The sequence below is a fragment of the Danio rerio genome, chromosome 10 (genome assembly GCF_052040795.2).
Source record: "Danio rerio strain M-AB ecotype USA chromosome 10, GRCz13ab, whole genome shotgun sequence".
Classification (NCBI taxonomy): domain Eukaryota; kingdom Metazoa; phylum Chordata; class Actinopteri; order Cypriniformes; family Danionidae; genus Danio; species Danio rerio.
The window spans coordinates 46,035,001-46,055,871 of NC_141030.1; the positions used below are offsets into that span (position 1 = coordinate 46,035,001).

The 20,871-nt window shown below is 38.3% G+C and overlaps 1 protein-coding gene across 29 annotated transcripts; it reads right to left on the reverse strand.

Moving 5' to 3' along the window:
* Positions 1-552: 552 nt before the first annotated feature.
* On the reverse strand, positions 553-17,434 carry dusp11 (dual specificity phosphatase 11 (RNA/RNP complex 1-interacting)). 29 transcript variants are annotated; one of them, XR_015500370.1, is made up of 12 exons: positions 17,385-17,434; positions 16,880-16,954; positions 16,719-16,794; positions 12,051-12,182; positions 11,759-11,882; positions 10,215-10,275; positions 10,050-10,096; positions 9,899-9,974; positions 7,260-7,406; positions 3,862-4,245; positions 3,148-3,227; positions 553-1,441 (listed from the first exon to the last, which is right to left on the reverse strand). XR_015500370.1 is itself a non-coding variant. In NM_001328370.2 (10 exon segments), coding segments are annotated over 9 exon segments (987 nt in total). In that variant the 5' UTR covers positions 16,915-16,954; positions 17,385-17,425; the 3' UTR covers positions 553-3,956.
* Positions 17,435-20,871: the final 3,437 nt, after the last annotated feature.

The window sequence follows — 20,871 nt, forward strand, 5'->3', positions numbered from 1 at the left end:
GTAGTGGTCTCCATAATCCTGGACCAGGCCGTATCCTGAGCAGCTGCTGTGGAGGTCATGAAGGAGTGGAGAGCGCGAGACCGATTCCTGAAAGACCCCAGTGACAGACGAGTGTCTAGCCATTGATTCCGTGGGCCAGCCTGAACACCCGCTGGTGACCTTATCACACCTGCAACTTCTCCACGACGGACCTCCAGCTTTCTCAAGCCTCCAACGCCTAGTCTGCAGCTCTGCACAAGAAGTTTGGCCAGAGGAGAAATGGTCGTGCCCAACTGAGCCTGGTTTCTCTCGAGGTTTTTTCCTTCACTTTCGTCAATTGGTAAAGTTTGTTCCACTGTTGGCACTGGCTTGCTTGGTTTGGGACTCGTGCAGCTGCGCATCGATGGATTTGCTCTTCAGTGTTTGGCCTCTCAGCAGTGAAAATAAACCACACTGAACTTCAACTCTGCAAACTGAACAGACACAGCTTCAATCTACTACAACTTCTATGTGAAGCTGCTTTGACAAAATCTACATTGTAAAAGCGCCAGAGAAACAAAATGATTGGAAAAATTGAATTGAATATAAACCTTTAATTTCATCTCAATCCGGGAACATCTGACCACCACGCTAAATTAATAAAACACGCATCAGCTCGAGTATCTCAGCTGATTTATAATTAGGTGTACAAAATACAATAAAACAAAACCTGTAATTGCACTTGCAATGGAGTTTAATAATTCCTTCAAATTTAAAACGGCTGCGCAATTTCCAGTTTCAGCCTGCTCAAGTTAAGCTAAAGGCCAAATCAGCTCACAAAATAAAAACAGAATTAATAAAAACAAGCCCTTTAACACTTAATAAAAATTCACTGTCTACCTCTGAGAGCTTGAATACAAATGACAACAGATCTGCAGCTTTTATGGCCACACTTTACAATAAGCTTCCATTAGTTCATGTATTTACTAACAAGAACAATACAGCATTTATTAATCATTTACTAATGCATCATTAAAATCTAAAGTCATGTTTGTTAACAATAATTAATGAACTTTGAGTTAACAAGAACAATATTTTATAGTTAACGCACTGTCAGCGATCACAAACAACTATATTATTGTTAACAAACATAAATAATCAATGTAATAAATGTAATGTTCATTGTTTGTTAAATATACCATTTAATAAACTATTATTGTAAAGTGTTAGCGCATTTAGATACTGTAAATAAATGCTGGGGTCCACAAAGTTCCTTCATGTTGTCCCTACATAAATAGTCTAAGTTAAAACTTAATTGTTTAAGTGTATTGGGCATAGAACGAGTAAGTTAGCTGGGTTCCACACAACGCAATTTAGTGTTGTCACGATACTTGAATTCAGTACCAATCCATACTGAAAATTTAAAAATGTCCATTTCCTGCTAACATTAGAGCGCGATCTTCAACAGCGCTGATTGGCCATTGTGTTCACATGCTCAAGGGAAATGACTGTGATTGGCTTTGAAGGTCATCAGTTCACCGAACTCACCGCTGTTTACAGTGTGACCAAAGATACAGGTACACTGGAGCAATTTAAAGCCTTGATTCATCCGCGGATCACTTGTATGTCAGCTTGTAGACAAACCAGCTGATCTTCGTGGCATTAAAATGCTCCAGTGTTCCTGTATTTGTGGCTACACTCAGTAAACAGCGGTGAATTCGGTGAACTGATGACATTCACAGCCAATCACAGTTATTACTGATGTTTAAGAACGTGCTCAACAGCACTTAAATGTTAGCGGGAAATAGACGTTCAGTATCGATTGGTATAGAATTGAGGTATCATGACCACACTACTACATTCAAGTTGTCATAACTAGTGTAATCATGATACTGGAATTCATTATCAATCGATACTGAAGTTTTAAAAACCTCCATTTCCTGATAACATGAGCACTGTTGAGCGTGTTCTTAAACAGTTTGTCCATAAGCTGACATACGAGCGATCCGCTGATGAATCGCTGTTTTAAAATGCGACAGTGCCCCTGTATCTGTGGTTACACTCAGTAAACAGAGGTGAGTTCGGTGAACGGCCAATCACAGTCATTTCTGTTGAGCACGAGAACACAATGGCAAATAAGCGCTGTTTAAGAACGTCCCAACAGCGCTCAAACACTAGCGGGAAATGGATGTTTTTAAAACTTCAGTATTACTTGGCATCGAATTCCAGTATTGTGACAACACTAATACATTCATGTTGTCCCAACTAGTGTAGTCACGATACTGGAATTCAATACCGATCCATACAGAAGTTTTAAAAACCTTCATTGCCTGCTAACATTTAAGCACGTTCCTAAACAGTGCTGATTTGCATTTTAAAGTAACGTCGATCTGCTGGTTTGACTATAAGCTGATTTGCAAACGATCCGCTGATAAATCGCTGCTTTAAAATGCTCCAGTGTCCCTGTATCTGTGGCTACACTCAGAAAAACAGCAGTGAGTTTGATGAACTGATGACCTTTGGGGCCAATCACAGTTATTACTGTTGAGCATGTGAACACAATGGCCAATCAGCGCTGTTTAAGAACGTCCAAACAGCGCTCAAACATTAGCGGAAAATGGAGGTTTTTAAAACTTCAGTATCGCTTGGTATCGTATTCCAGTATTGTGACAACACTAATACATTCATGTTGTCCCAACTAGTGTAGTCACGATACTGAAATTCGATACCGATCCATACAAAAGTTTTATAAACCTCCATTTCCTGCTAACATTTGAGCACATTCCTAAAAAGTGCTGATTTGCATTTTAAAGTAATGTCAATCAGCTGGTTTGTCTATAAGCTGACATATGAGCGATCCGCTGATGAATCGCTGCTTTAAAATGCTCCAGTGTCCCTGTATCTGTGGCAGTGAGTTCGATGAACTGATGAGCTTCACGGCCAATCACAGTCATTACTGTTGAGCACGAGAACACAATGGTGAATCAGCGCTGTTTAGGAATGTGCTTAACAGTGCTCAAATATTAGCGGGAAATGCACGTTTTTAAAACTTCAGTATCGCTTGGTACCGAATTCCAGTATCATGACAACACTAGTCCAAACACAAATCCATTAAAAGCAACATAACAAATTTAAGTGGATTGAACATAAAAAAAAATAAGTTTCCTCGCCAAAATAAATCTCCATAATTGTGTTGTTTAAGCTCATTTTAAATTAGTAGTTTGAACATGCAGGAATATATATATATATATTTTAGTGTAAAATAAATGCTGGGTTCCACACAATTCACGTCATCCCAACACAAATCAATTAAGTTCGGGTAACACTTTAAAATAATGATCTACTAGTTAATGTATTTACGAACAGGAACAAACAATTAGTAATACATTTGTTTACCTTTTGTTAACGTCAAGTTAAATAACTTTAGATCATGTCAACTCACATTGGTGCATTAACTAATGAGAACAAGCATGAATTTTGATGTCAATAATTCATTAATAATTGTTAAACTATGATTAACAAATGCTTTACAAGATCATTTATACCAAGTTAATGTTAGTAAATACATTAAAAGTTAACTAATGGACCATTATTCTACACAAAATATGGCTACTTGTTTAAACTACTCATTTAAAATAAGTTTTTTTAGGGGGACAACTTAATTTTTTAATGTTAAATCAACTTAAATGTGTTAAAACTAGAGTTAACTAGGCTTGTGTCTGGAAAACATGATGGGATTGTGTGGAACCCAGCATTAATTCCAGCGTAAAGTGTTACTCTTAATTGTTTACAAATTAAAACAATTAAGTTGTCCCAAAAACAAAACAAAACTATAAATAGTGTGTTGTTTCAGCTCATTTTAACCAAGTAGTTTATCTTTTTGACTCTAATATATGTATTTGCTGCATAAAATGACCTAATATAAAAGAAAGTGTTATCAGCTAGCAGAGCTCAATAAACCACAACTCTTTTAGACACCAGCTTCATTTTCTGCTCTTTCAGCGATGTGTTTTGTCTTTCCTATATCGATGCCGATGTTTGCGGTGCGATCCTGGAGGTCTCGTGGGTTCTGGCGCAGGTAAATATGGGTGATGGTACGGTTCTCCAAACCTGTAAGAGGGAAACGGAGGCGGATACTGGTTTGAAGGACTGCAGTGAAATCCACTGAGGCTCTGGTTGGGATAATAAGATCTTCTTTCTGGTGGTGGATGAGTAAACAGCGGCGGACGGAAAGACTGATGTTCTGGAGGCCCAAACCGAGGCATGCTGTTTCTCTGGTGAAACGGGCTGAGGAGAAAAGAAGAACGTGTGAGGAAGACCTTTCATAATGCAAAATGCTTATGATTAGGGATGGTATGCTTTTTAGCACAGCACACACAACAGCACACTTACTCATTTTTAACCCCTTAAGTTGGCTAGAAGGCCTTCCTATTTTTATGTGTATATAGTAGTGCTTGTTATAAACGAATAATAAAATAATAATTGTGAGCTTCAATTTTGTGTATAAATTAATTTGCCCTCATAATCTTTAAAATATCATAGCCTTCCCTCCCCTTTTAAAACGACACTGGAATGCCTTTAGGGTGGAGCTATCAGTCTTCATTGTGGGGCTATCAGTCATTGACAGTGGGGCTTTTAGTCCTTTAGAGTGGGGCTATCAGTCTTTAAGGTGGGGCTACCAGTCTTTAGGGCGGAGATATCTGTCTTCAGGGTGGGGTTATCAGTCTGAGAGCGGGGCTATCAGTTTTTAGGGCAAGGCTATCAGTATTTAGGGTGGGGCTATCAGACTCTAGGGTGGAGCTATCAGTCTTCAGGGTGGGGCTATCAGTCATTGACAGCGGGGCTTTCAGTCCTTGAAGCCTGATTTATACTTCTGCGTCAAACACCGGCGTATGCTACGGCGCTGACGCATAGCCCTTCGCCGTGGCCATCGCCGTCACTGACGTGCACCTCTCAAAAAATGTAACTACACGTCGCAACGACGCGTAGCATAAGCTCTGTGATTGGTCGGCTTGGTAGCGCTGACGAGTCTGGGCGGGACCGAGAGGCGCGCGAATGGCGCGACGCCGCGCGAGCGATTGTTTACAAGTGTGGAGTCCCGTGAAGGAGCTCCGGATGGAAAGTTTTGTTTTGTGTTTACCTCATAGTTAAAGTTGTTGCACGTCCGCCGGTTCCTGCCTCAAAATGAGCGAGTTTGAGCCACTTGTACATCCCGGAAGTGTTCAGGAAATGCAAAAAAGTAGCGAAGAAACTCGACACAGAGGAACATTTACACCTCACTGCCAACTAGCGTTTCGGAAGTGTTAATGCAGACCGGCAGAGACAGCGCGCAGAAGTATAAATGCACAGCCACGCGCGTTGCCTGCGCCGTGGGTTACGCCGGTCACCTGACGCAGAAGTATAAATCAGGCTTTAGAGTGGGGCCATCAGTCTTTAGGGCGGAGATATCTGTCTTCAGGGTGGGGCTATCAGTCTGAGAGCGGGGCTATCAGTTTTTAGGGCAAGGCTATCAGTATTTAGGGTGGGGCTATCAGACTTTAGGGTGGAGCTATCAGTCTTCAGGGTGGGGCTATCAGTCATTGACAGCGGGGCTTTCAGTCCTTTAGAGTGGGGCTATCAGTCTTTAGGGCGGAGATATCTGTCTTCAGGGTGGAGCTATCAGTCATTGAGAGCAGGGCTATCAGTCCTTATGGGTGAGGCTATCAGTCTTTAGGGCGGAGATATCTGTCTTCAGGGTGGGGCTATCAGTCTGAGAGCGGGGCTATCAGTTTTTAGGGCAAGGATATCAGTATTTAGGGTGGGGCTATCAGTCTTCAGGGTGGGGCTATCAGTCATTGACAGCGGGGCTTTCAGTCCTTTAGAGTGGGGCTATCAGTCTTTAAGGTGGGACTATCAGTCTTTAGGGCGGAGATATCTGTCTTCAGGGTGGGGCTATCAGTCATTGAGAGCAGGGCTATCAGTCCTTTAGGGAGAGGCTATCAGTTTTTAGGGTGGGGCTATCAGTCTTTAGGGCGGAGATATCAGTCTTTAGGTTGGGGCTATCAGTCTTTAGGGCGGAGATATCAGTCTTTAGGTTGGGGCTATCAGTCTTTAGGGCGGAGATATCAGTCTTTAGGGTGGGGCTATCAGTCCTTTAGGGAGAGGCTATCAGTTTTTAGGGTGGGGCTATCAGTCTTTAGGGCGGAGATATCAGTCTTTAGGTTGGGGCTATCAGTCTTTAGGGCGGAGTTATCAGTCTTTAGGTTGGGGCTATCAGTCATTGAGAGCAGGGCTATCAGTCCTTTAGAGTGGGGCTATCAGTCTTTAGGGCGGAGATATCAGTCTTTAGGGTGGGGTTATCAGTCTGAAAGCGGGGCTATCAGTTTTTAGGGCAAGGCTATCAGTATTTAGGGTGGGGCTATCAGACTTTAGGGTGGGGCTATAAGTCTTTAGGGTGGGGCTACCAGTCTTTAGGGTGGGGCTACCAGTCTTTAGGGTGGGGCTACCAGTCTTTAGGGTGGGGCTACCAGTCTTTAGGACCAGGCCATCAGTCCTTAGCGTGAGGCTACCAGTTTTTAGGGTTGCATTATCGGTCTTTAGGGCGGTGCTAAAAGTCATTAGGCTATCTGTTTTTAGGGTGAGGCTATCAGTTTTTAAAGTTGCACTATTGGTCTTTAGGGCGGGGCTAAAAGTCATTAAGCTATCAGTTTTTAGGGCGTGGCTAACAATCTTTAGGGTGGGGCAATCATCTTTAGGCTATTAGTCTTTCTTTGGTGCAGGGCTATCGGTCTTTAGGGTGGGGTTAGCAGTCTTTAGGGTGGGGTTAGCAGTCTTTAGGGCGAGGCTATCGGTTTTTCAGGTGGGGTTATCAATCTTTACGATGGGGCTATTAGTCTTTAGGGCTGGGGTATCAGTCTTTAGGCTATCGTTCTTTAGGGCGGGGGGACTAACAGTCTTTGGGGGGGCTATCAGTCTTTATGGCAGAGCTATCAGTCTTTAAGGCAGAGCTATCAGTCTTTAGGGAGAGGTTATCAGTCTTTAGGGTAAGACTATCTGTGTGTTTCGGTTGGGGTATCAGTCTTTAGGCAGGGGTTAGCAGTCTTTAGGGTGGAGTTATCAATCTTTAGGGCGGGACTATCGTCTTAAGGGCAGGGCTATTGGTCTTTAGGGCTGGGCTATCAATCTTTAGGGCGGGGCTATCAGTCTTTAGGGAGGAGCTATCAGTCTCTTTAGGGTGAAGCTACCAGTCATTCAGGGTGGGGCTATCACTTTCTTTAGGGTGGAGCTTCAGCAAAGTCCTTAAAGGCAAAGAAGAAGCTTACAAAAAGTCCTCCCGGGTGTCCCTGTGCCGCTCGTATGATCTCTGATTGTAGTTATTCAGTTCCCGCTGATGAGAAGGAGCCTCGTTTAGCGCCAGATTCGCAAGCCCCTGAACAGGCTCTTGGTCGGGTTCATCCATCCCATTATTACTGCAGAACAAACAAGTCAGAAAAACACACTTATTTAAATGGAAGAATTCAGTGAATATTTCCTCTATACTCGTAAAGTGGATCCCATTTAAAGACAAATTCTCTGACTTTTTCATCAATACAATACATATTAGTCATACTGCACATAATCTCTAAGACTTAAGACTTAGAGATGTTTGATTGGATGGAAAATGCTCAATCGCCATGGTAATTTACAATCCACAGCTAACCTGCCTCAGAGCTGGTTTTACTCTGATTTAATGATCGTGAACCCAAACTGGACCAATCCGCTGAGTAAAGTCATGCATATCTGATGCAACAAAGCAGTACCAGAGTGTCTTTTCTGCTCCAATTTAAAGTCTTTTACAACAGTGGTTCCCAACCTGGGGTCCGCGCCACCCTAAGGGGGGCGCCAGAGTTCACAAGGGGAGCGCGAGAGAGGATAAGTGTTGAGGTAGGCATAAAAATGCTCCACTATTATATCGGGCTGTACAATTAATCAAAAATCCGATTTTGATTTCAAACGATTATAAAAAAGCATTAATCGAGATAAACGATTTTTGCATCATATACCGCCACCTTTCCAGTTGTACACGTGTTGCTTTTAAAAGCGTGAAAGAGCGCGTGCTTATGTGTGTGTAGCACGCACACTCAGTCAGAAGCATGCGCCCGGTCAGCATTCGCTCTCATTCGCAAACTGAGACGAGCAGAAGAGCGCAGACATCTAAAGTCATTAACGTGAGCGCTTTAATGGTCAAATAGGTGTCAACGCGGTGTTTAGTGGTTATTTATATTAACCCTCATTTGTGTAATAAACAAACGAGTTGAGGATCAAAAGACGTGAAAGAGAAACCAAAGAGACAGCGAGAAATATTCCTGCTGCCGCCTGTTTTTATGATTATTAATCAAACGAGAAAATCCCTCACTAGTCTTGACTGAAGGACTGCTGTAGCTAAAGTGTTTTTCTTAAAGTGAAGATGCTTAAAGCACAGTTTGTTTCATATTTTTATTCTATTGTATTTATTTCTATTTCCTTTGCAGGGTGGAAAATAACTGTATGTATACACTTGAAGTCAGAATTATTAGCCCTCCTGAATATTAGCAACCCTTTTCCTCCCAATTTCTGTTTTATGGAAATAATTTTTTTTTAAATTATTTCTGAACATAATAGTTTTAATATCTCATTTTTAATTACTGACTTCTTTTATCTTTGCTATGATGACAGTACATAATATTTTACAAGATATTTTTCAAAATACAAACATTCAGATTAAAGTGCAGTTTAAAGGCTTAATTAGGTTAATTAGGCAAGTCATTGTATAACAGTAGTTTCTTCAGCAGACAATCAAAAATATTTATTGCTTAAGGGGGCTCATAATATTGACCTTAAATTGGTTTCAAAATATTTAAACCAGCTTTTATTCTAGCTAAAATAAAACAAATAAGCCTAGAATAAAAAAATATTATAGGAAATACTGTTAAAATTCCTTGTGCTGTTAAACATAATTTGGGAAACATTTATATAAAAAAAATAATTTTGACTTTAACTGATAATCGTTTTGAATAATCGTGATTACAATCATGATCGTGATTATGATTTTTCCCAAAAATCGAGCAGCCCTACTATTATATATGTATTTTTAAGTACCAAATATATATTATAAGTAACAAATTATATATATATATATATATATATATATATATATATATATATATATATATATATATATATATATAAAACACATGCTTAAAATTAAAACATAATAGTAAAAAATCGGCAGAGAAACACAAATGCAGTGATTCTTTAGAGGCGAAGAAAAAGATTAAACAGTATGACAAAGCCTACCTAAATTTTTGTTTTATTGAAGGCCAAGACAAGTTAAAACTGATTAATTTATATTTCCTATACATATTATATATTAATATTACACAAAAACACACATACAGTATATATATATATATAGGGGGGTTGGGCCCTAAGAAAAAGGTTGGGAACCACTGTTTACAACATAACAACATATACATTTGTTTTAATATTTAAAGCTTTTAAAATGCCTGTTAAATGAGTTGTTGGTGGACCTACATTATCAAAACGAATGATCGATTTGCATTGATATACTATTAATTTCTTTAAGTTGAATTCAGTATTATTAGTCCTACTGTGATTTTTTTTCTTTTTTAAATTTTCCAAATGATTCCAAATTTTCACAGTATTCTCTATAATATTTTTTATGATTATTAGACTTTCAAAGGTCTAAAAAAGTATCAACATCAATGAATTATACAAAAATATTTCCCACATTGGTACCATAACACCTGTGCTCCAGATCCTGAAGGCAGGAGTGCTGAAATAGTGCAAAATTTCATCTTAATAAGACAATCTTTAACTCGGTTTAACCAAACCCAGCAAAAACAGAGCAAAATGTTTAAAGGTGTAAAACCAAAAATGAAAACGTGTGCAATTAATCAGAATCATCTTATTTAGAGTTCACCTTCTCTTGGGCCCCGTGGTCAGGTCTTGAAGATAGTTCTGCCTCTCTATCGAGTGTCCCCTTGATTCATTAAACACTGGAATAAACCACAGCATTCAGATGTAAAATACACAAAACATGCAAACGCTCAAGTCTGACAAGGTATACTTACAATTAATTGCTTTTTGCGGCATCATCCCGTCGACATCGATTAGGTATCTATGATACAATATTTAACAGTGACAACTGCTGGATGCACAAGTTCATCTAAGGACAAAGTCGATGAATCACGAACACAGCCGGCAGCACTTCACAATGAGAAAAGAAACGTACTTACCGACATATTAAATAACCGGTGCGGTTCAAACCATGTGTACAATGAACACCAATCAGCTTATCTGAAGAACAAAACATAACCTATAATTGCCGTAAGTCTCCCTACAAACTCTGCATTGCTAACTTATCGTATGATGGTATTATGGGCTATTTAAAGAGATGTATTTGTAAGTATGAGGACCTTCAAAAAAAAAAGAGAAAAGCATTTCATGCAAAGTTTTTGAACTTTTCTTTGAAGTAAAATTTTATTTTAAACCATTCATTTTGTAAATAAGTTTGGAGTCAGTAGGAATTTAATGCTTGCCTTCAGAGAAGATGCATTCAGTTAATAAAAAGTAATTTTAAAAGCATTTATAATATTGAAACCACTTCTATTTCAAATAAACGCTGTTGTTTTGAACTTTCTATGCTACAATAAATCCAAAAATAACCATGTTTATCTTTTAAGATGCATTTTCTAGAATTTCACGGTTACATACACTCACCAGCCACTTTATTAGGTACACCTTACTAGTACCGGGTCGGACCCAATTTTTTTTTAGAACTGCCTTAATCCTCCTTTGCATAGATTCAACAAAGTACTGGAAAAATTCCTCAGATATTTTGCTCCACATTGACATGATAGCATCACGCAGTTGCTGCAGATTTGTCGTCTGCACATCCATGATGTAAATCTCCCATTCCACCAGTTCCCAAAGGTGCTCTATTGGATTGGTGACTGTGGAGGCCATTTGAGTACAGTGAACTCATTGTCATGTTCAAGAAACCAGTCTGAGATGATTCACGCTTTATGACATCGGAAGATGGGTACACTGTGGTCATAAAGAGATGGACATGGTCTGCAAAAGTACTCAGGTACGCTGTGACGTTGACACGATGCTTAATTGGTACTAATGGGCCCAAAGTGTGCCAAGAAAATCTCAGTTTCCTGTTCTTATCTGACAGAAGTGGCACCTGGTGTGGTCTTCTGCTGCTGTAGCCCATCCGCCTCAAGGTTGGACGTGTTGTGTGTTCAGAGATGCTCTTCTGTATACCTCGGTTGTATCGAGTGCTTATTTGAGTTGCTGTTGCCTTTCTATCAGCTAAAACCAGCCTAGCCATTCTTATTTCCTCTTTTTCAGACCATTCTCTGTAAACCCTAGAGATGGTTGTGTGTGAAAATCCCAGTAGATCAGCAGTTTCTGAAATACTCAGAGCAGAACTGCATCAGATCGTCTTGACCATGTCTAAATGCACTGAGTTGCTCCCATGTGACTGGCTGATTAGAAATTTGCATTAATGAGCAGTTGGACAGGTGTACCTAATAAAGTGGCCGGTGAGTGTGCATACACAATTACATTTTCCAAGCAGTTTCAAGAACTTTATCCAAAAACAAAGCACTTTTAAAACCTTGAAACCACTAGATTACAATGCAAGCATTTTCAAATATTTCCAACGCTCGTATGAACACTGAACATTTTTTAAAAATCATACAAACACAAGTGTTTTTGCAATGTAAATGTATCTTTTTGCATTTTTTTGTTAATTTAATAAACTGTAACTCACCATTGCTTGCATTGTCATGCAGAAAATGTCTAACAGCCTTCTTGAAGCTGAGAATGGTGGCATCATTTGGCACTTCATGCCCTGCTGTGAAGATCTTCATGTAGTACAGCGTATCTGGCAAATCCTGACACAAACACAGGCACACATTTAGAGACAATCACAAATAAAAAAACAACAAACTGGTTTTCAATCGGACCTTGTTAGACTGGATTCTCCAGCATGAAGGAGACATTTATGTTGCATGTGATTATCTATTGATTAATCGTGATTGTAAACTCTGTGTTTATTGTACCTCAGCTCTGTAGTATCTGGTGGTGAAGGTCAGATCGATGATGAGACCCAGCTGCTGTCTTTCCTTCTCCAACAAACGCACCAGATCAAACGGGCCAAAGACTTCTGATTCTGATAAATGACGTCTGAAAGACTACAACAGAAAGAACTGATAAATAAATTAAAGATTATATGAGGTTTATATGAACAGATCAATGATTTAGGCTATAGATGACCAAACAAACAAATAAATTTATTTTAAATTCAATTATTAGACCCCTGTTTATTTTTTTACCCAATTTCTGTTTAACAGAGAGCAGATTTCTTCAGCACATTTCTAAATATAATAGTTTTAATAATTCGTTCATAATAACCGATTTATTTTATTTGTCATGATGGCAGTACATATCATTTGACTAGATATTTTTTTAAGACACTTCTATACAGCCTAAAGTGACATTTTAAGGCTTAACTAGGTTAATTAGGTTAACTAGGCAGGTTAGGGTTATTAGGCAAGTTATTGTACCACAATGGTTTGTTCTGTAGACTATTGAAAAATATATGTTAAAAAAATATATAGCTTAAAGGGGCTAAAAATTTTGACCTTAAAATGGCTTTTAAAAAATTAAAAACTGCTTTTATTCTAGCCAAAAAACAAAACCAATAAGACTTTCTCCAGAACAAAAAGTATTATCGGACATACTGTGAAAATTTCCTTGCTCTGTTAAACATCATTTGGGAAATAATTAAAAAAAGAAAATTTAATCATTTAATAATTCTGATGGTTTAATAATTTTGATTTCAACTGTATATATATATATATATATATATATATATATATATATATATATATATATATATATATATATATATATATATATATATACATACATATATACATAAATATAACAATAGAAATATAAACTAAAGTAACATATGACTTGAAATAGATCCTACATTTTTAATTAAATTTAATCCTAAATTAATGTTTTCCTTCATTTATTAATTTTTTTGCATGTATTTTTATTCATGCTTTATTATTTTAAACTGTAATTAATTTGTTTTTCTACTTAATTTTCTATTGATTTATTTTTGTGTTTATTTATTTGATTTAATTTTACTTTGGCTTAGTCTATTTCAGAGGTTGCCACAGCGAAATGAACCGCCAACTATTACAGCAATAGTAGTAGTAGCAGTAGTAGTAGTAAAACTTTATTGTCCTTGAAAGGGAATTTGTTAAGGGCAACACCATATTGCTGCAGACATTCCATAAAAACAAACAATAAAAACAATACAAAATCCAGCAGTTACAAGAATTACAATGCTAATTAAGATACATTTTTGTTAAATAAACCCACTGAAACAGCTACAAAGAATTGCTTATATCTGTTCAACCTTCACTTAGGGCCTACTCACACTATGCCATCCGTACCGTGCCCAGGCCCGTTTCCCGGAACGTTTGAGAAGTGTGAGTGCGCTGAATCGGGCTCAAGCACGGTTCACTTGGCCGGCCCTGGCCCGGTTGGAAGAGGTGTGCCTGAGCGCGGTACACTTGGGCTTTGGCGTGGTACGCTTGTGTGTGAGCGTGAAACGCGCCAAAGCCCGAAACCGAAAGCGAGACGTGACTTTTAAGGGACTGTTTGATATGGATTTATTAATCATTCTTACTGTTCAGTGATCGCAAACTGCCGTAGTTTATTAAAGACGCAAACCTCTCACTGCACGTCAGCTGCGCGCCTTCAGCAGACCTCCTCATTCCTGCAGCTCGAGAGCTTAATGATTGTTTATGAGCGCCAAAAGTGGCGGATCTGTTCGGTAAAATATCTGACTGCGTGTCCCCGCATCCCTAAGGACTGTTTGGCGAAATATTTGACTGCATGTCACTGCATAACAAACGACTGAAAGGATATAACTAGAGAAATCTCCACTGTGCTGCTGAGTGAGAGCGTATGGCAAGCCGTTTTAACATTTAAACCTTGTTCTGACTATCCATAAATATATTTAGAGATATAATTATATATTTTGACTAGTCATTATTATAATTCGACTTGTCAGAATGACAATTAGAGATATCTGCAATTACAATTGTACTAGTACGAAATCAGATTGGAGATATCTGCAAATATATGACTAGTCATATTCCTCCATTGACTTCCATTGAAAAATATTTGCAGATATCTCTAACTGAGTTTTGACTCGTCAAAAATCCAATTCAAGATATCTACAACTGTAATTCGACTATTAGTAAATTAATTAGAGATATCTTCAAATATATTTGTAAATATCTCTAAATATTACGAATTAAAGACATCTCCAAATGTATGACTAGTAAAAACTCAGTTAGGGATATCTCTAATTACAATTGTGACTAGTCAAAACTCAGTTAGAGATATCTGCAAATATTTTTCAATGGAAGTCAATAGAGGAATATGACTAGTCATAATATATTTGCAGATATCTCCAATCTGATTTCGTACTAGTACAATTGTAATTGCAGATATCTCTAATTGTCATTCTGACTAGTCGAATTATAATTATTACTAGTCAAAATATAATTAGAGATATCTCTAAATATATTTATGGAGTCAGAACAAAGATTTAAATGCTAAAAAGGCTTGCCATAGAGAGCGCTACTGAACAGAGCAGCAGCGATGACGTAAGCGTGCCGAGGCCCGATATGGTGTGAGCGCGGGCCGTCGGGGGAGACGGGAGGGGGGACAAGCGTGCTTTGGCCCGGTTCGAGGCAACTGTACCTAGTGTGAGTACGGCCTTAGAGACTCTATATCTCCTACAAGAGGGAAGCAGTTCATAATGTGCAAAACAAAAAATTTGTTGGATCGTTTACAATCCTTTCCACCTGACTGAGGAAAAAATTCTCATATAAAACTGAAGAATTAAAATATTCATCATGACCAACAATTTTCCATGCTGTCTTTAAGAGATGCATTATCTTAGATTAACACTGTACAGATAGGTTGTCAAACCACACTGTGATCCCATACCTGACAATGCTTTCAAGAACAGCTTTATAAAACATCATGAGCTTCTTGTTAACTCCATAAAGACACAACCTCCGTAAAAAAAATACAATCTCTGGTGTAAGCAAGAGCAAACCCACTCTATATGTGTTTTCCATGTAAAAGAACTGTTAATGTAAATGCCCGAGTACTTACAGGTCTGAGCAATACGATGGTCGTGTACAACCACTTGACGATGGTCACCTATACAATTTGGGTCAAATACCATCTCATCTGTTTCCTTAGCATTTATTTTACACAGCGGATGCCCTTCCAGCAGCAACCCAGTACTAAGAAACACCCACACACCCACACTCATACACTACAGCCAATTTAGTTCATTCAATTCCCCTATCGCGCATGTGTTTGGACCAAGTGTGCCGCAAGCCTACGTTTGAGTGAAGGTTTCGGCCGTTAGATCGCCCCCTGGGGGCTGGCTGCAGTACAAGTCATAAAGCCCGCCTCCTCCGTGTTAATGAAGGAGACTTGAGCCCAAATAAAAAAAAATATTACACTTGCAATAAAATGTCCCGAAAGATAGTTCTGGTCGATTAAGGCACTGGTTATTGTGCTGAAATAGGTGCAGATCTTCATTTTTGTAAACAGTTTGTTTTTAGCAGTAATTTAATGCTGGGCGTGTCATCGTGATTGACAGCTGTGATTGACAGTTTCTCAAAGCGCGGCGTCTGAGCTTCGGCAGGAGACTGAAGTAGACTGAAATGTTATTATTCGATTTCTGTGTTATTTTACTATGACAAAATGAGTTCAGCAGTAAACTATAGTTTCTGACATACATGATCCTGGTGGAACACTGTTTATTCGCTAAGTTCAGGGCTTTTTTCGGGCTTTATTAGTTTGCTGATACACGCCTAGCCACCCAGATAGCAAAACACAGTTACGGCTAGATTCTCGCCTGCCGGAGACTTATCTCTTAGAGCTCAGACTGACTAATGTTACCTCTGCTGGACCTACTCCGGATGCCTGGACTCACTACCCAATTCCAGCCCGAGTCAATCGAGCCAGATGCGGCGGCCGAGCGAGCCGGCGCTGCCGCATGCGAGCCGGAATCAGCCCGCGACGCCGCGAGTAAGTTATGCGCTGCGGCCTGGAGCTGGCGCGATTGAATATATAAAACCCTCATATTTGTTAACGTTATTACATCCATTTGTGTTGATATGACAGCAAACGCATGCTGAGCAGTTCGGGGGGCGTAGTTGATTTTACATAAAGCGTTTGGTTGGAAGCTTGACTCTGCTCATTTTCGCGGCTCCTCCTCTGGCTCCATCAGACAGTCCTTCTGCGCATGTCTGGCTCCAATTTCAGCAGTCTTTTGCGACAGTTTGTGCCCGTCAAGCAGGCGTTTTGCCCTCAAGGCGTTCAATGGGAAAAAGGGCTGTCGCGTCGTCCATATTTTTTACAGTCATTGGTTTGGACTGTGGGGGAAACCGGAGCAAACCCACACCAACACAGGGAGAACATGCAAACTTCTCACAGAAATACCAGCTGACCCAGCGACCTTCTTGCTGTGAGGTAACAGTGCTAACCACTAAGCCACCATGCTGCCACTTATTTATTTCAGTATTCATTTATTTCATACATTATATATATATATTTAATGATTTTTTTGCAGATTTGGTCCTCTATAGATCAAGGATTTAAGCAAGTGTTCAAACCTGTTTTAAGGGAACTTTAAAGGCGATGAATCGTGTACCAGGTATCCGTTTACCTAATGATGTGTAGTCAGTCCATCTAAAACAGAAAAACAAGTCAATTCTATATTAAATAATAACCATAATCATAATAATAATAATTTAGAAAGACAGTGAACACAAACCTGTCAGGAACGCCATTTTTCTTATTTGGAGCCATGTTTTCTCAGCTGTTCAGTGCTTCTCAATGCCATACACTTCTGAAAAACACACATGACTCTAATTACAGCCAACACAACAGATAAACATTCACTGCACGCTACAGTCTACACTATTTAGTTTGCTTGAGTGAGTTTAAGGTTTATTTACATTCATCAGAATCAGACAATGGTTTCACTTTCAGTCATTACACAAACAAAAACATTAATTTAAACCATTTCTGCCTGAATTGTTCTTATTGGTTTATACTGACGGATGTTAAACCTAAATAACATTAAGCAAAATAGACAAAAGGGATAATGACAACTGTAAACTCCGGCTAAAATAGTTGCCGGTGGGCTTAAATGGGTTACTATTACGGCCTATTGGTTTCTATTTAGATACCGAAAGCCTTGTGTTTAGGATGAGTATTCTATCATGTAACAATAAATGTAATAAAAAATCAAACTTTACTAAAAACATGACGATTACCTCTGAGATTGCTCCTCTTCCACGTTACAGTGTGCCTCGCTGGCTGCGCCGCTGCCGGCGCTCATCTGCGGGGATCTGCAGACTCCGCTGCCGCCTGCAGGCCGGGAGGAGCAGTGCAACAGGCAACACAGGGGCTCAGTGGTTAGCACTGTCATCTCACAGCAAGAAGGTCGCTGGTTCGAGTCCCAGCTGGTTCAGTTGGTATTTCTGCGAGGAGCTTTGCATGTTCTTCCCGTGTTGGCGTAGGTTTCCTCTGAGTGCTTCGGTTTTTCCCCCACAGTCCAAACACATGCACTGTAGGGGAATTAAGAAACTAAATTGTCTGAAGTGAATAAGTGTGTGTGTGATGAGTGTGTATAGATGTTTCCTAGTACTGGGTTGCAGCTGGAATGACATCCGCTCCGTAAAACACAAGTTCATTCCACTGTGGCGTCCTCTGATAAATAAAGGGACTAAGCTGAAGGAAAATGAATGAATGAATTATTTTGTCTAATGTAAAACAGTCTATAAATGCCATTAAAAGGTCATTATTGGCAGTAAGGTCAGTAATTATGTACTGCATGTATCCTGTGAAAAAAAAACACAAAAAATTTCCAAGTGTGTTTAAGCACACTTGGTGAGCTCATTCTAATTCTGAAATTTTAAATATCTTAAAGTTAGTTTTTAAATTTAGTTAGTATTTTAAATATCTTAAAATGGGAAATTAACTTTCCCTCAGCAGGAAAGAAAGACACATAGCAGACAGACAGATAAGCAAGTTACTGCTGAAGGAAGTCTGTGAATAGGGGAATACAGTGAATAAAGGGAAATGTTCCTCTGCAGAAGTCCAGATTTTATCTTTCAGTCCGACACTGACAAACCCAGACGTCACCCAGACTCAATCAAATTAACTAAAGCTCAGTGTCTGAAGGGATTTTTGACACATGTATGAGTTTGAATATTATTATCATGTTCTTAATATAATTTTTTCAGTCACATTTTGAGAGGTCTTGTGGGTTGGAAAAGAAAAGAGGTCATAACTATAAAAGTCTATGCATTAGAAATGCAATTACATTATCTTATTAATCCTTTTCAAATATTTCCCAAGCACTGTGTAATGGAGAGAGTTTTTTTTTTTTTTTTTTTTACAGATTTTTAAACACACTGGGTTTAAAAAACATTGGGTTATTTGTTTAACCCAATGGTTGAGTTAATAATATTTGGTGCTTTGTTGGGTAATTTAACCTTTATTGGGTTATTTATTAATAATTAAACCAGTTGGGTTAAATATTTTGTGTTTTGCTGGGTTATTTTTTAACCTTTATTGGGTTATTTATTAAATAACTCAACCTGTTGGGTTAAAAATGACACAGAACATTAATATGTGTGATTAATGTTGTTTTTGCATTATAAAGTTTATTCAAGCTCTAATGCAGTATTGTTGTTGTTTTAATCAAATTACCTCTCTGTGTCGTGTTTTTTATATCCCCTTCACCAACACTTTTAATTGTATGACACAAACACGCTTCATAGCAGATTTATACAGATAAAACCGCTTTCTCTACCTCAGTTTTCATTACCACAGTTTTTTTTTTTTTTTGAGGAAATGATGCAAATATTTAATCATAAATATAAAATTTTAAGATACTTAGCCGTCATTCTCACTTTTAGGACCCAGCGGAGACAGCAACCCAATAATAATAATTAATTATTTTATAGTGGTTATTCCACTTTTTGGTAAAATGACCGAACATTTTTGTTACTTTTGTAATCCAAATTGTTCCGTTAACCTTAACAACTCAATGGATTGGGTTACAACAATAATAATAATAACAATAATAATAATAATAACAACAACAATATTAATAATAATAATAATAATAACAATAACAATAATAATAAACTTTTTTATTTGTATTTTTTTGTTATTTATTTTTAATCATTTTTATAGTGCTTTTCTAGACACTCAAAGCGCTTTACACAATATTGAGGGAACCAGTGTGCAGCATCCACCTGGATGACGCGACGCAGGCGGCAGCCATATTGCGCTAGACCATACACCAGGGCCCGGTTTTTCAAAAGGTTTAATCCGGATCAAATTGATCTGGATTTAGTAATCCTGTTTTTGCGATCCATGATCACGTAATCCAGCTTACTTTTTGAGCCAGTTTTTCAAAGCAACATCGGATTGGATCAATCTGATCCGGATAGGAACTTTTCAGGATCACTAAATCTGGAGTACCAGTGCTCAATCACAATGTAGATAAAGATAGGCCTGTGTAAAGAGCAACAAGTAGAATAGCCAGTGTGGGGTAGATATAACTTTATTTTTATTTAAAATGAAAACTAAGAAAATGTAATAAATAATAAAATAATAATAATAAATAATAAAAACAAGAAAACCCCCACCCCATCCTCTTCCAGCAGTCCGCTCATCTGAGACCTACAACACTGTACAGTGAGGATATTTATAATAAGTTTCAAATATAGATGTAAAAAAAAAGACACTTAATGTCAAAAACTCCACAATAATCTCAGACTTCCTCATCTGATGTGGAGAGAGCAGCTTGTCTGAGCGCAGCCTTTAGGAGGCGGATCTGAAGTCTGGCCTTGGTTTGCTGCAGTTTGGTCAGAGTGAGTTGTTTCTCTGCCAGATAAAGCTGTGCTTCTGCCCTTTCAGTCTCTTTTTGCAATTGTTGAAAGAGATTTCTAAAATCAGTCATTGCCATTCTTTGCACTTTTTTTTTTGGTTATTCTGTAATCATTGCATGCGTCACTAATAAATATTCTAAAAAGAAAAATATTTTCAATTGTGATGAATAACAATTATTGACAATAAGCTGAAGGAAAATGAATAATACAATTATATCAATTATTGACAATAAAATGTATTGTTTTTGGTCAATTGACAGCTGTTTGGGGGATTATTTTATGAGGCCAAGCTATATCTACTTTGCTGTAGGCCTATACTGAAAGGCTGAATACGTTAAAGCCAATAATCACTACAGCCTGATGGATGAACAAATAAAATTAAAACCTTATGAATCAATAGTATATCTCGTAAGATACTGTGTGATCCAAAAATAGTGTTATTTAATAAAATTTTTAAGTTTTTATTACATTTTGGGCATGAAATCCACACTAAATCCACCTTTCTGATGGGATCAGTTTAATCCAGGTTTTTTGGATCAAAGTGATCTAGATCCTACAAAAAAGGTCTGAAAAACCCAAAGTAAAGGTTTGATCCGGATCTAAACCAAGATTAGATTACGTGATCTAATCCGATTATGTAATCCGTTTTTTCTTTTGAAAAACCCATTTTCAAGATTTGATCCAATCCCTTATCCAAAATCCTAGTGGATTACTTTTGAAAAACCGGGCCCAGCTGATTGGTGCAGAGGAGCCAGGATTAAACCCCTCCTCTTTTTTAAATTAAATTTAAAAAATTTTAATGCGAGTCCTCAGTTTCCTCAGAGGACCTCAGTTTAATGTCTCCCCTGCTATTTAT

Excerpts from the sequence above, each read along its gene's own strand:
- dusp11 (XM_087269483.1), bottom strand. The coding sequence starts at position 10,074 with ATGATGCCGCAAAAAGCAATTAATT. Across the intron at positions 9,975-10,049 it reads GCCGCAAAAAGCAATTAATT|TGTTTAATGAATCAAGGGGA; the intron begins GTAAGTATACCT and ends GGTTTATTCCAG. Across the intron at positions 7,407-9,898 it reads ACCACGGGGCCCAAGAGAAG|TAATAATGGGATGGATGAAC; the intron begins GTGAACTCTAAA and ends TTTGTTCTGCAG.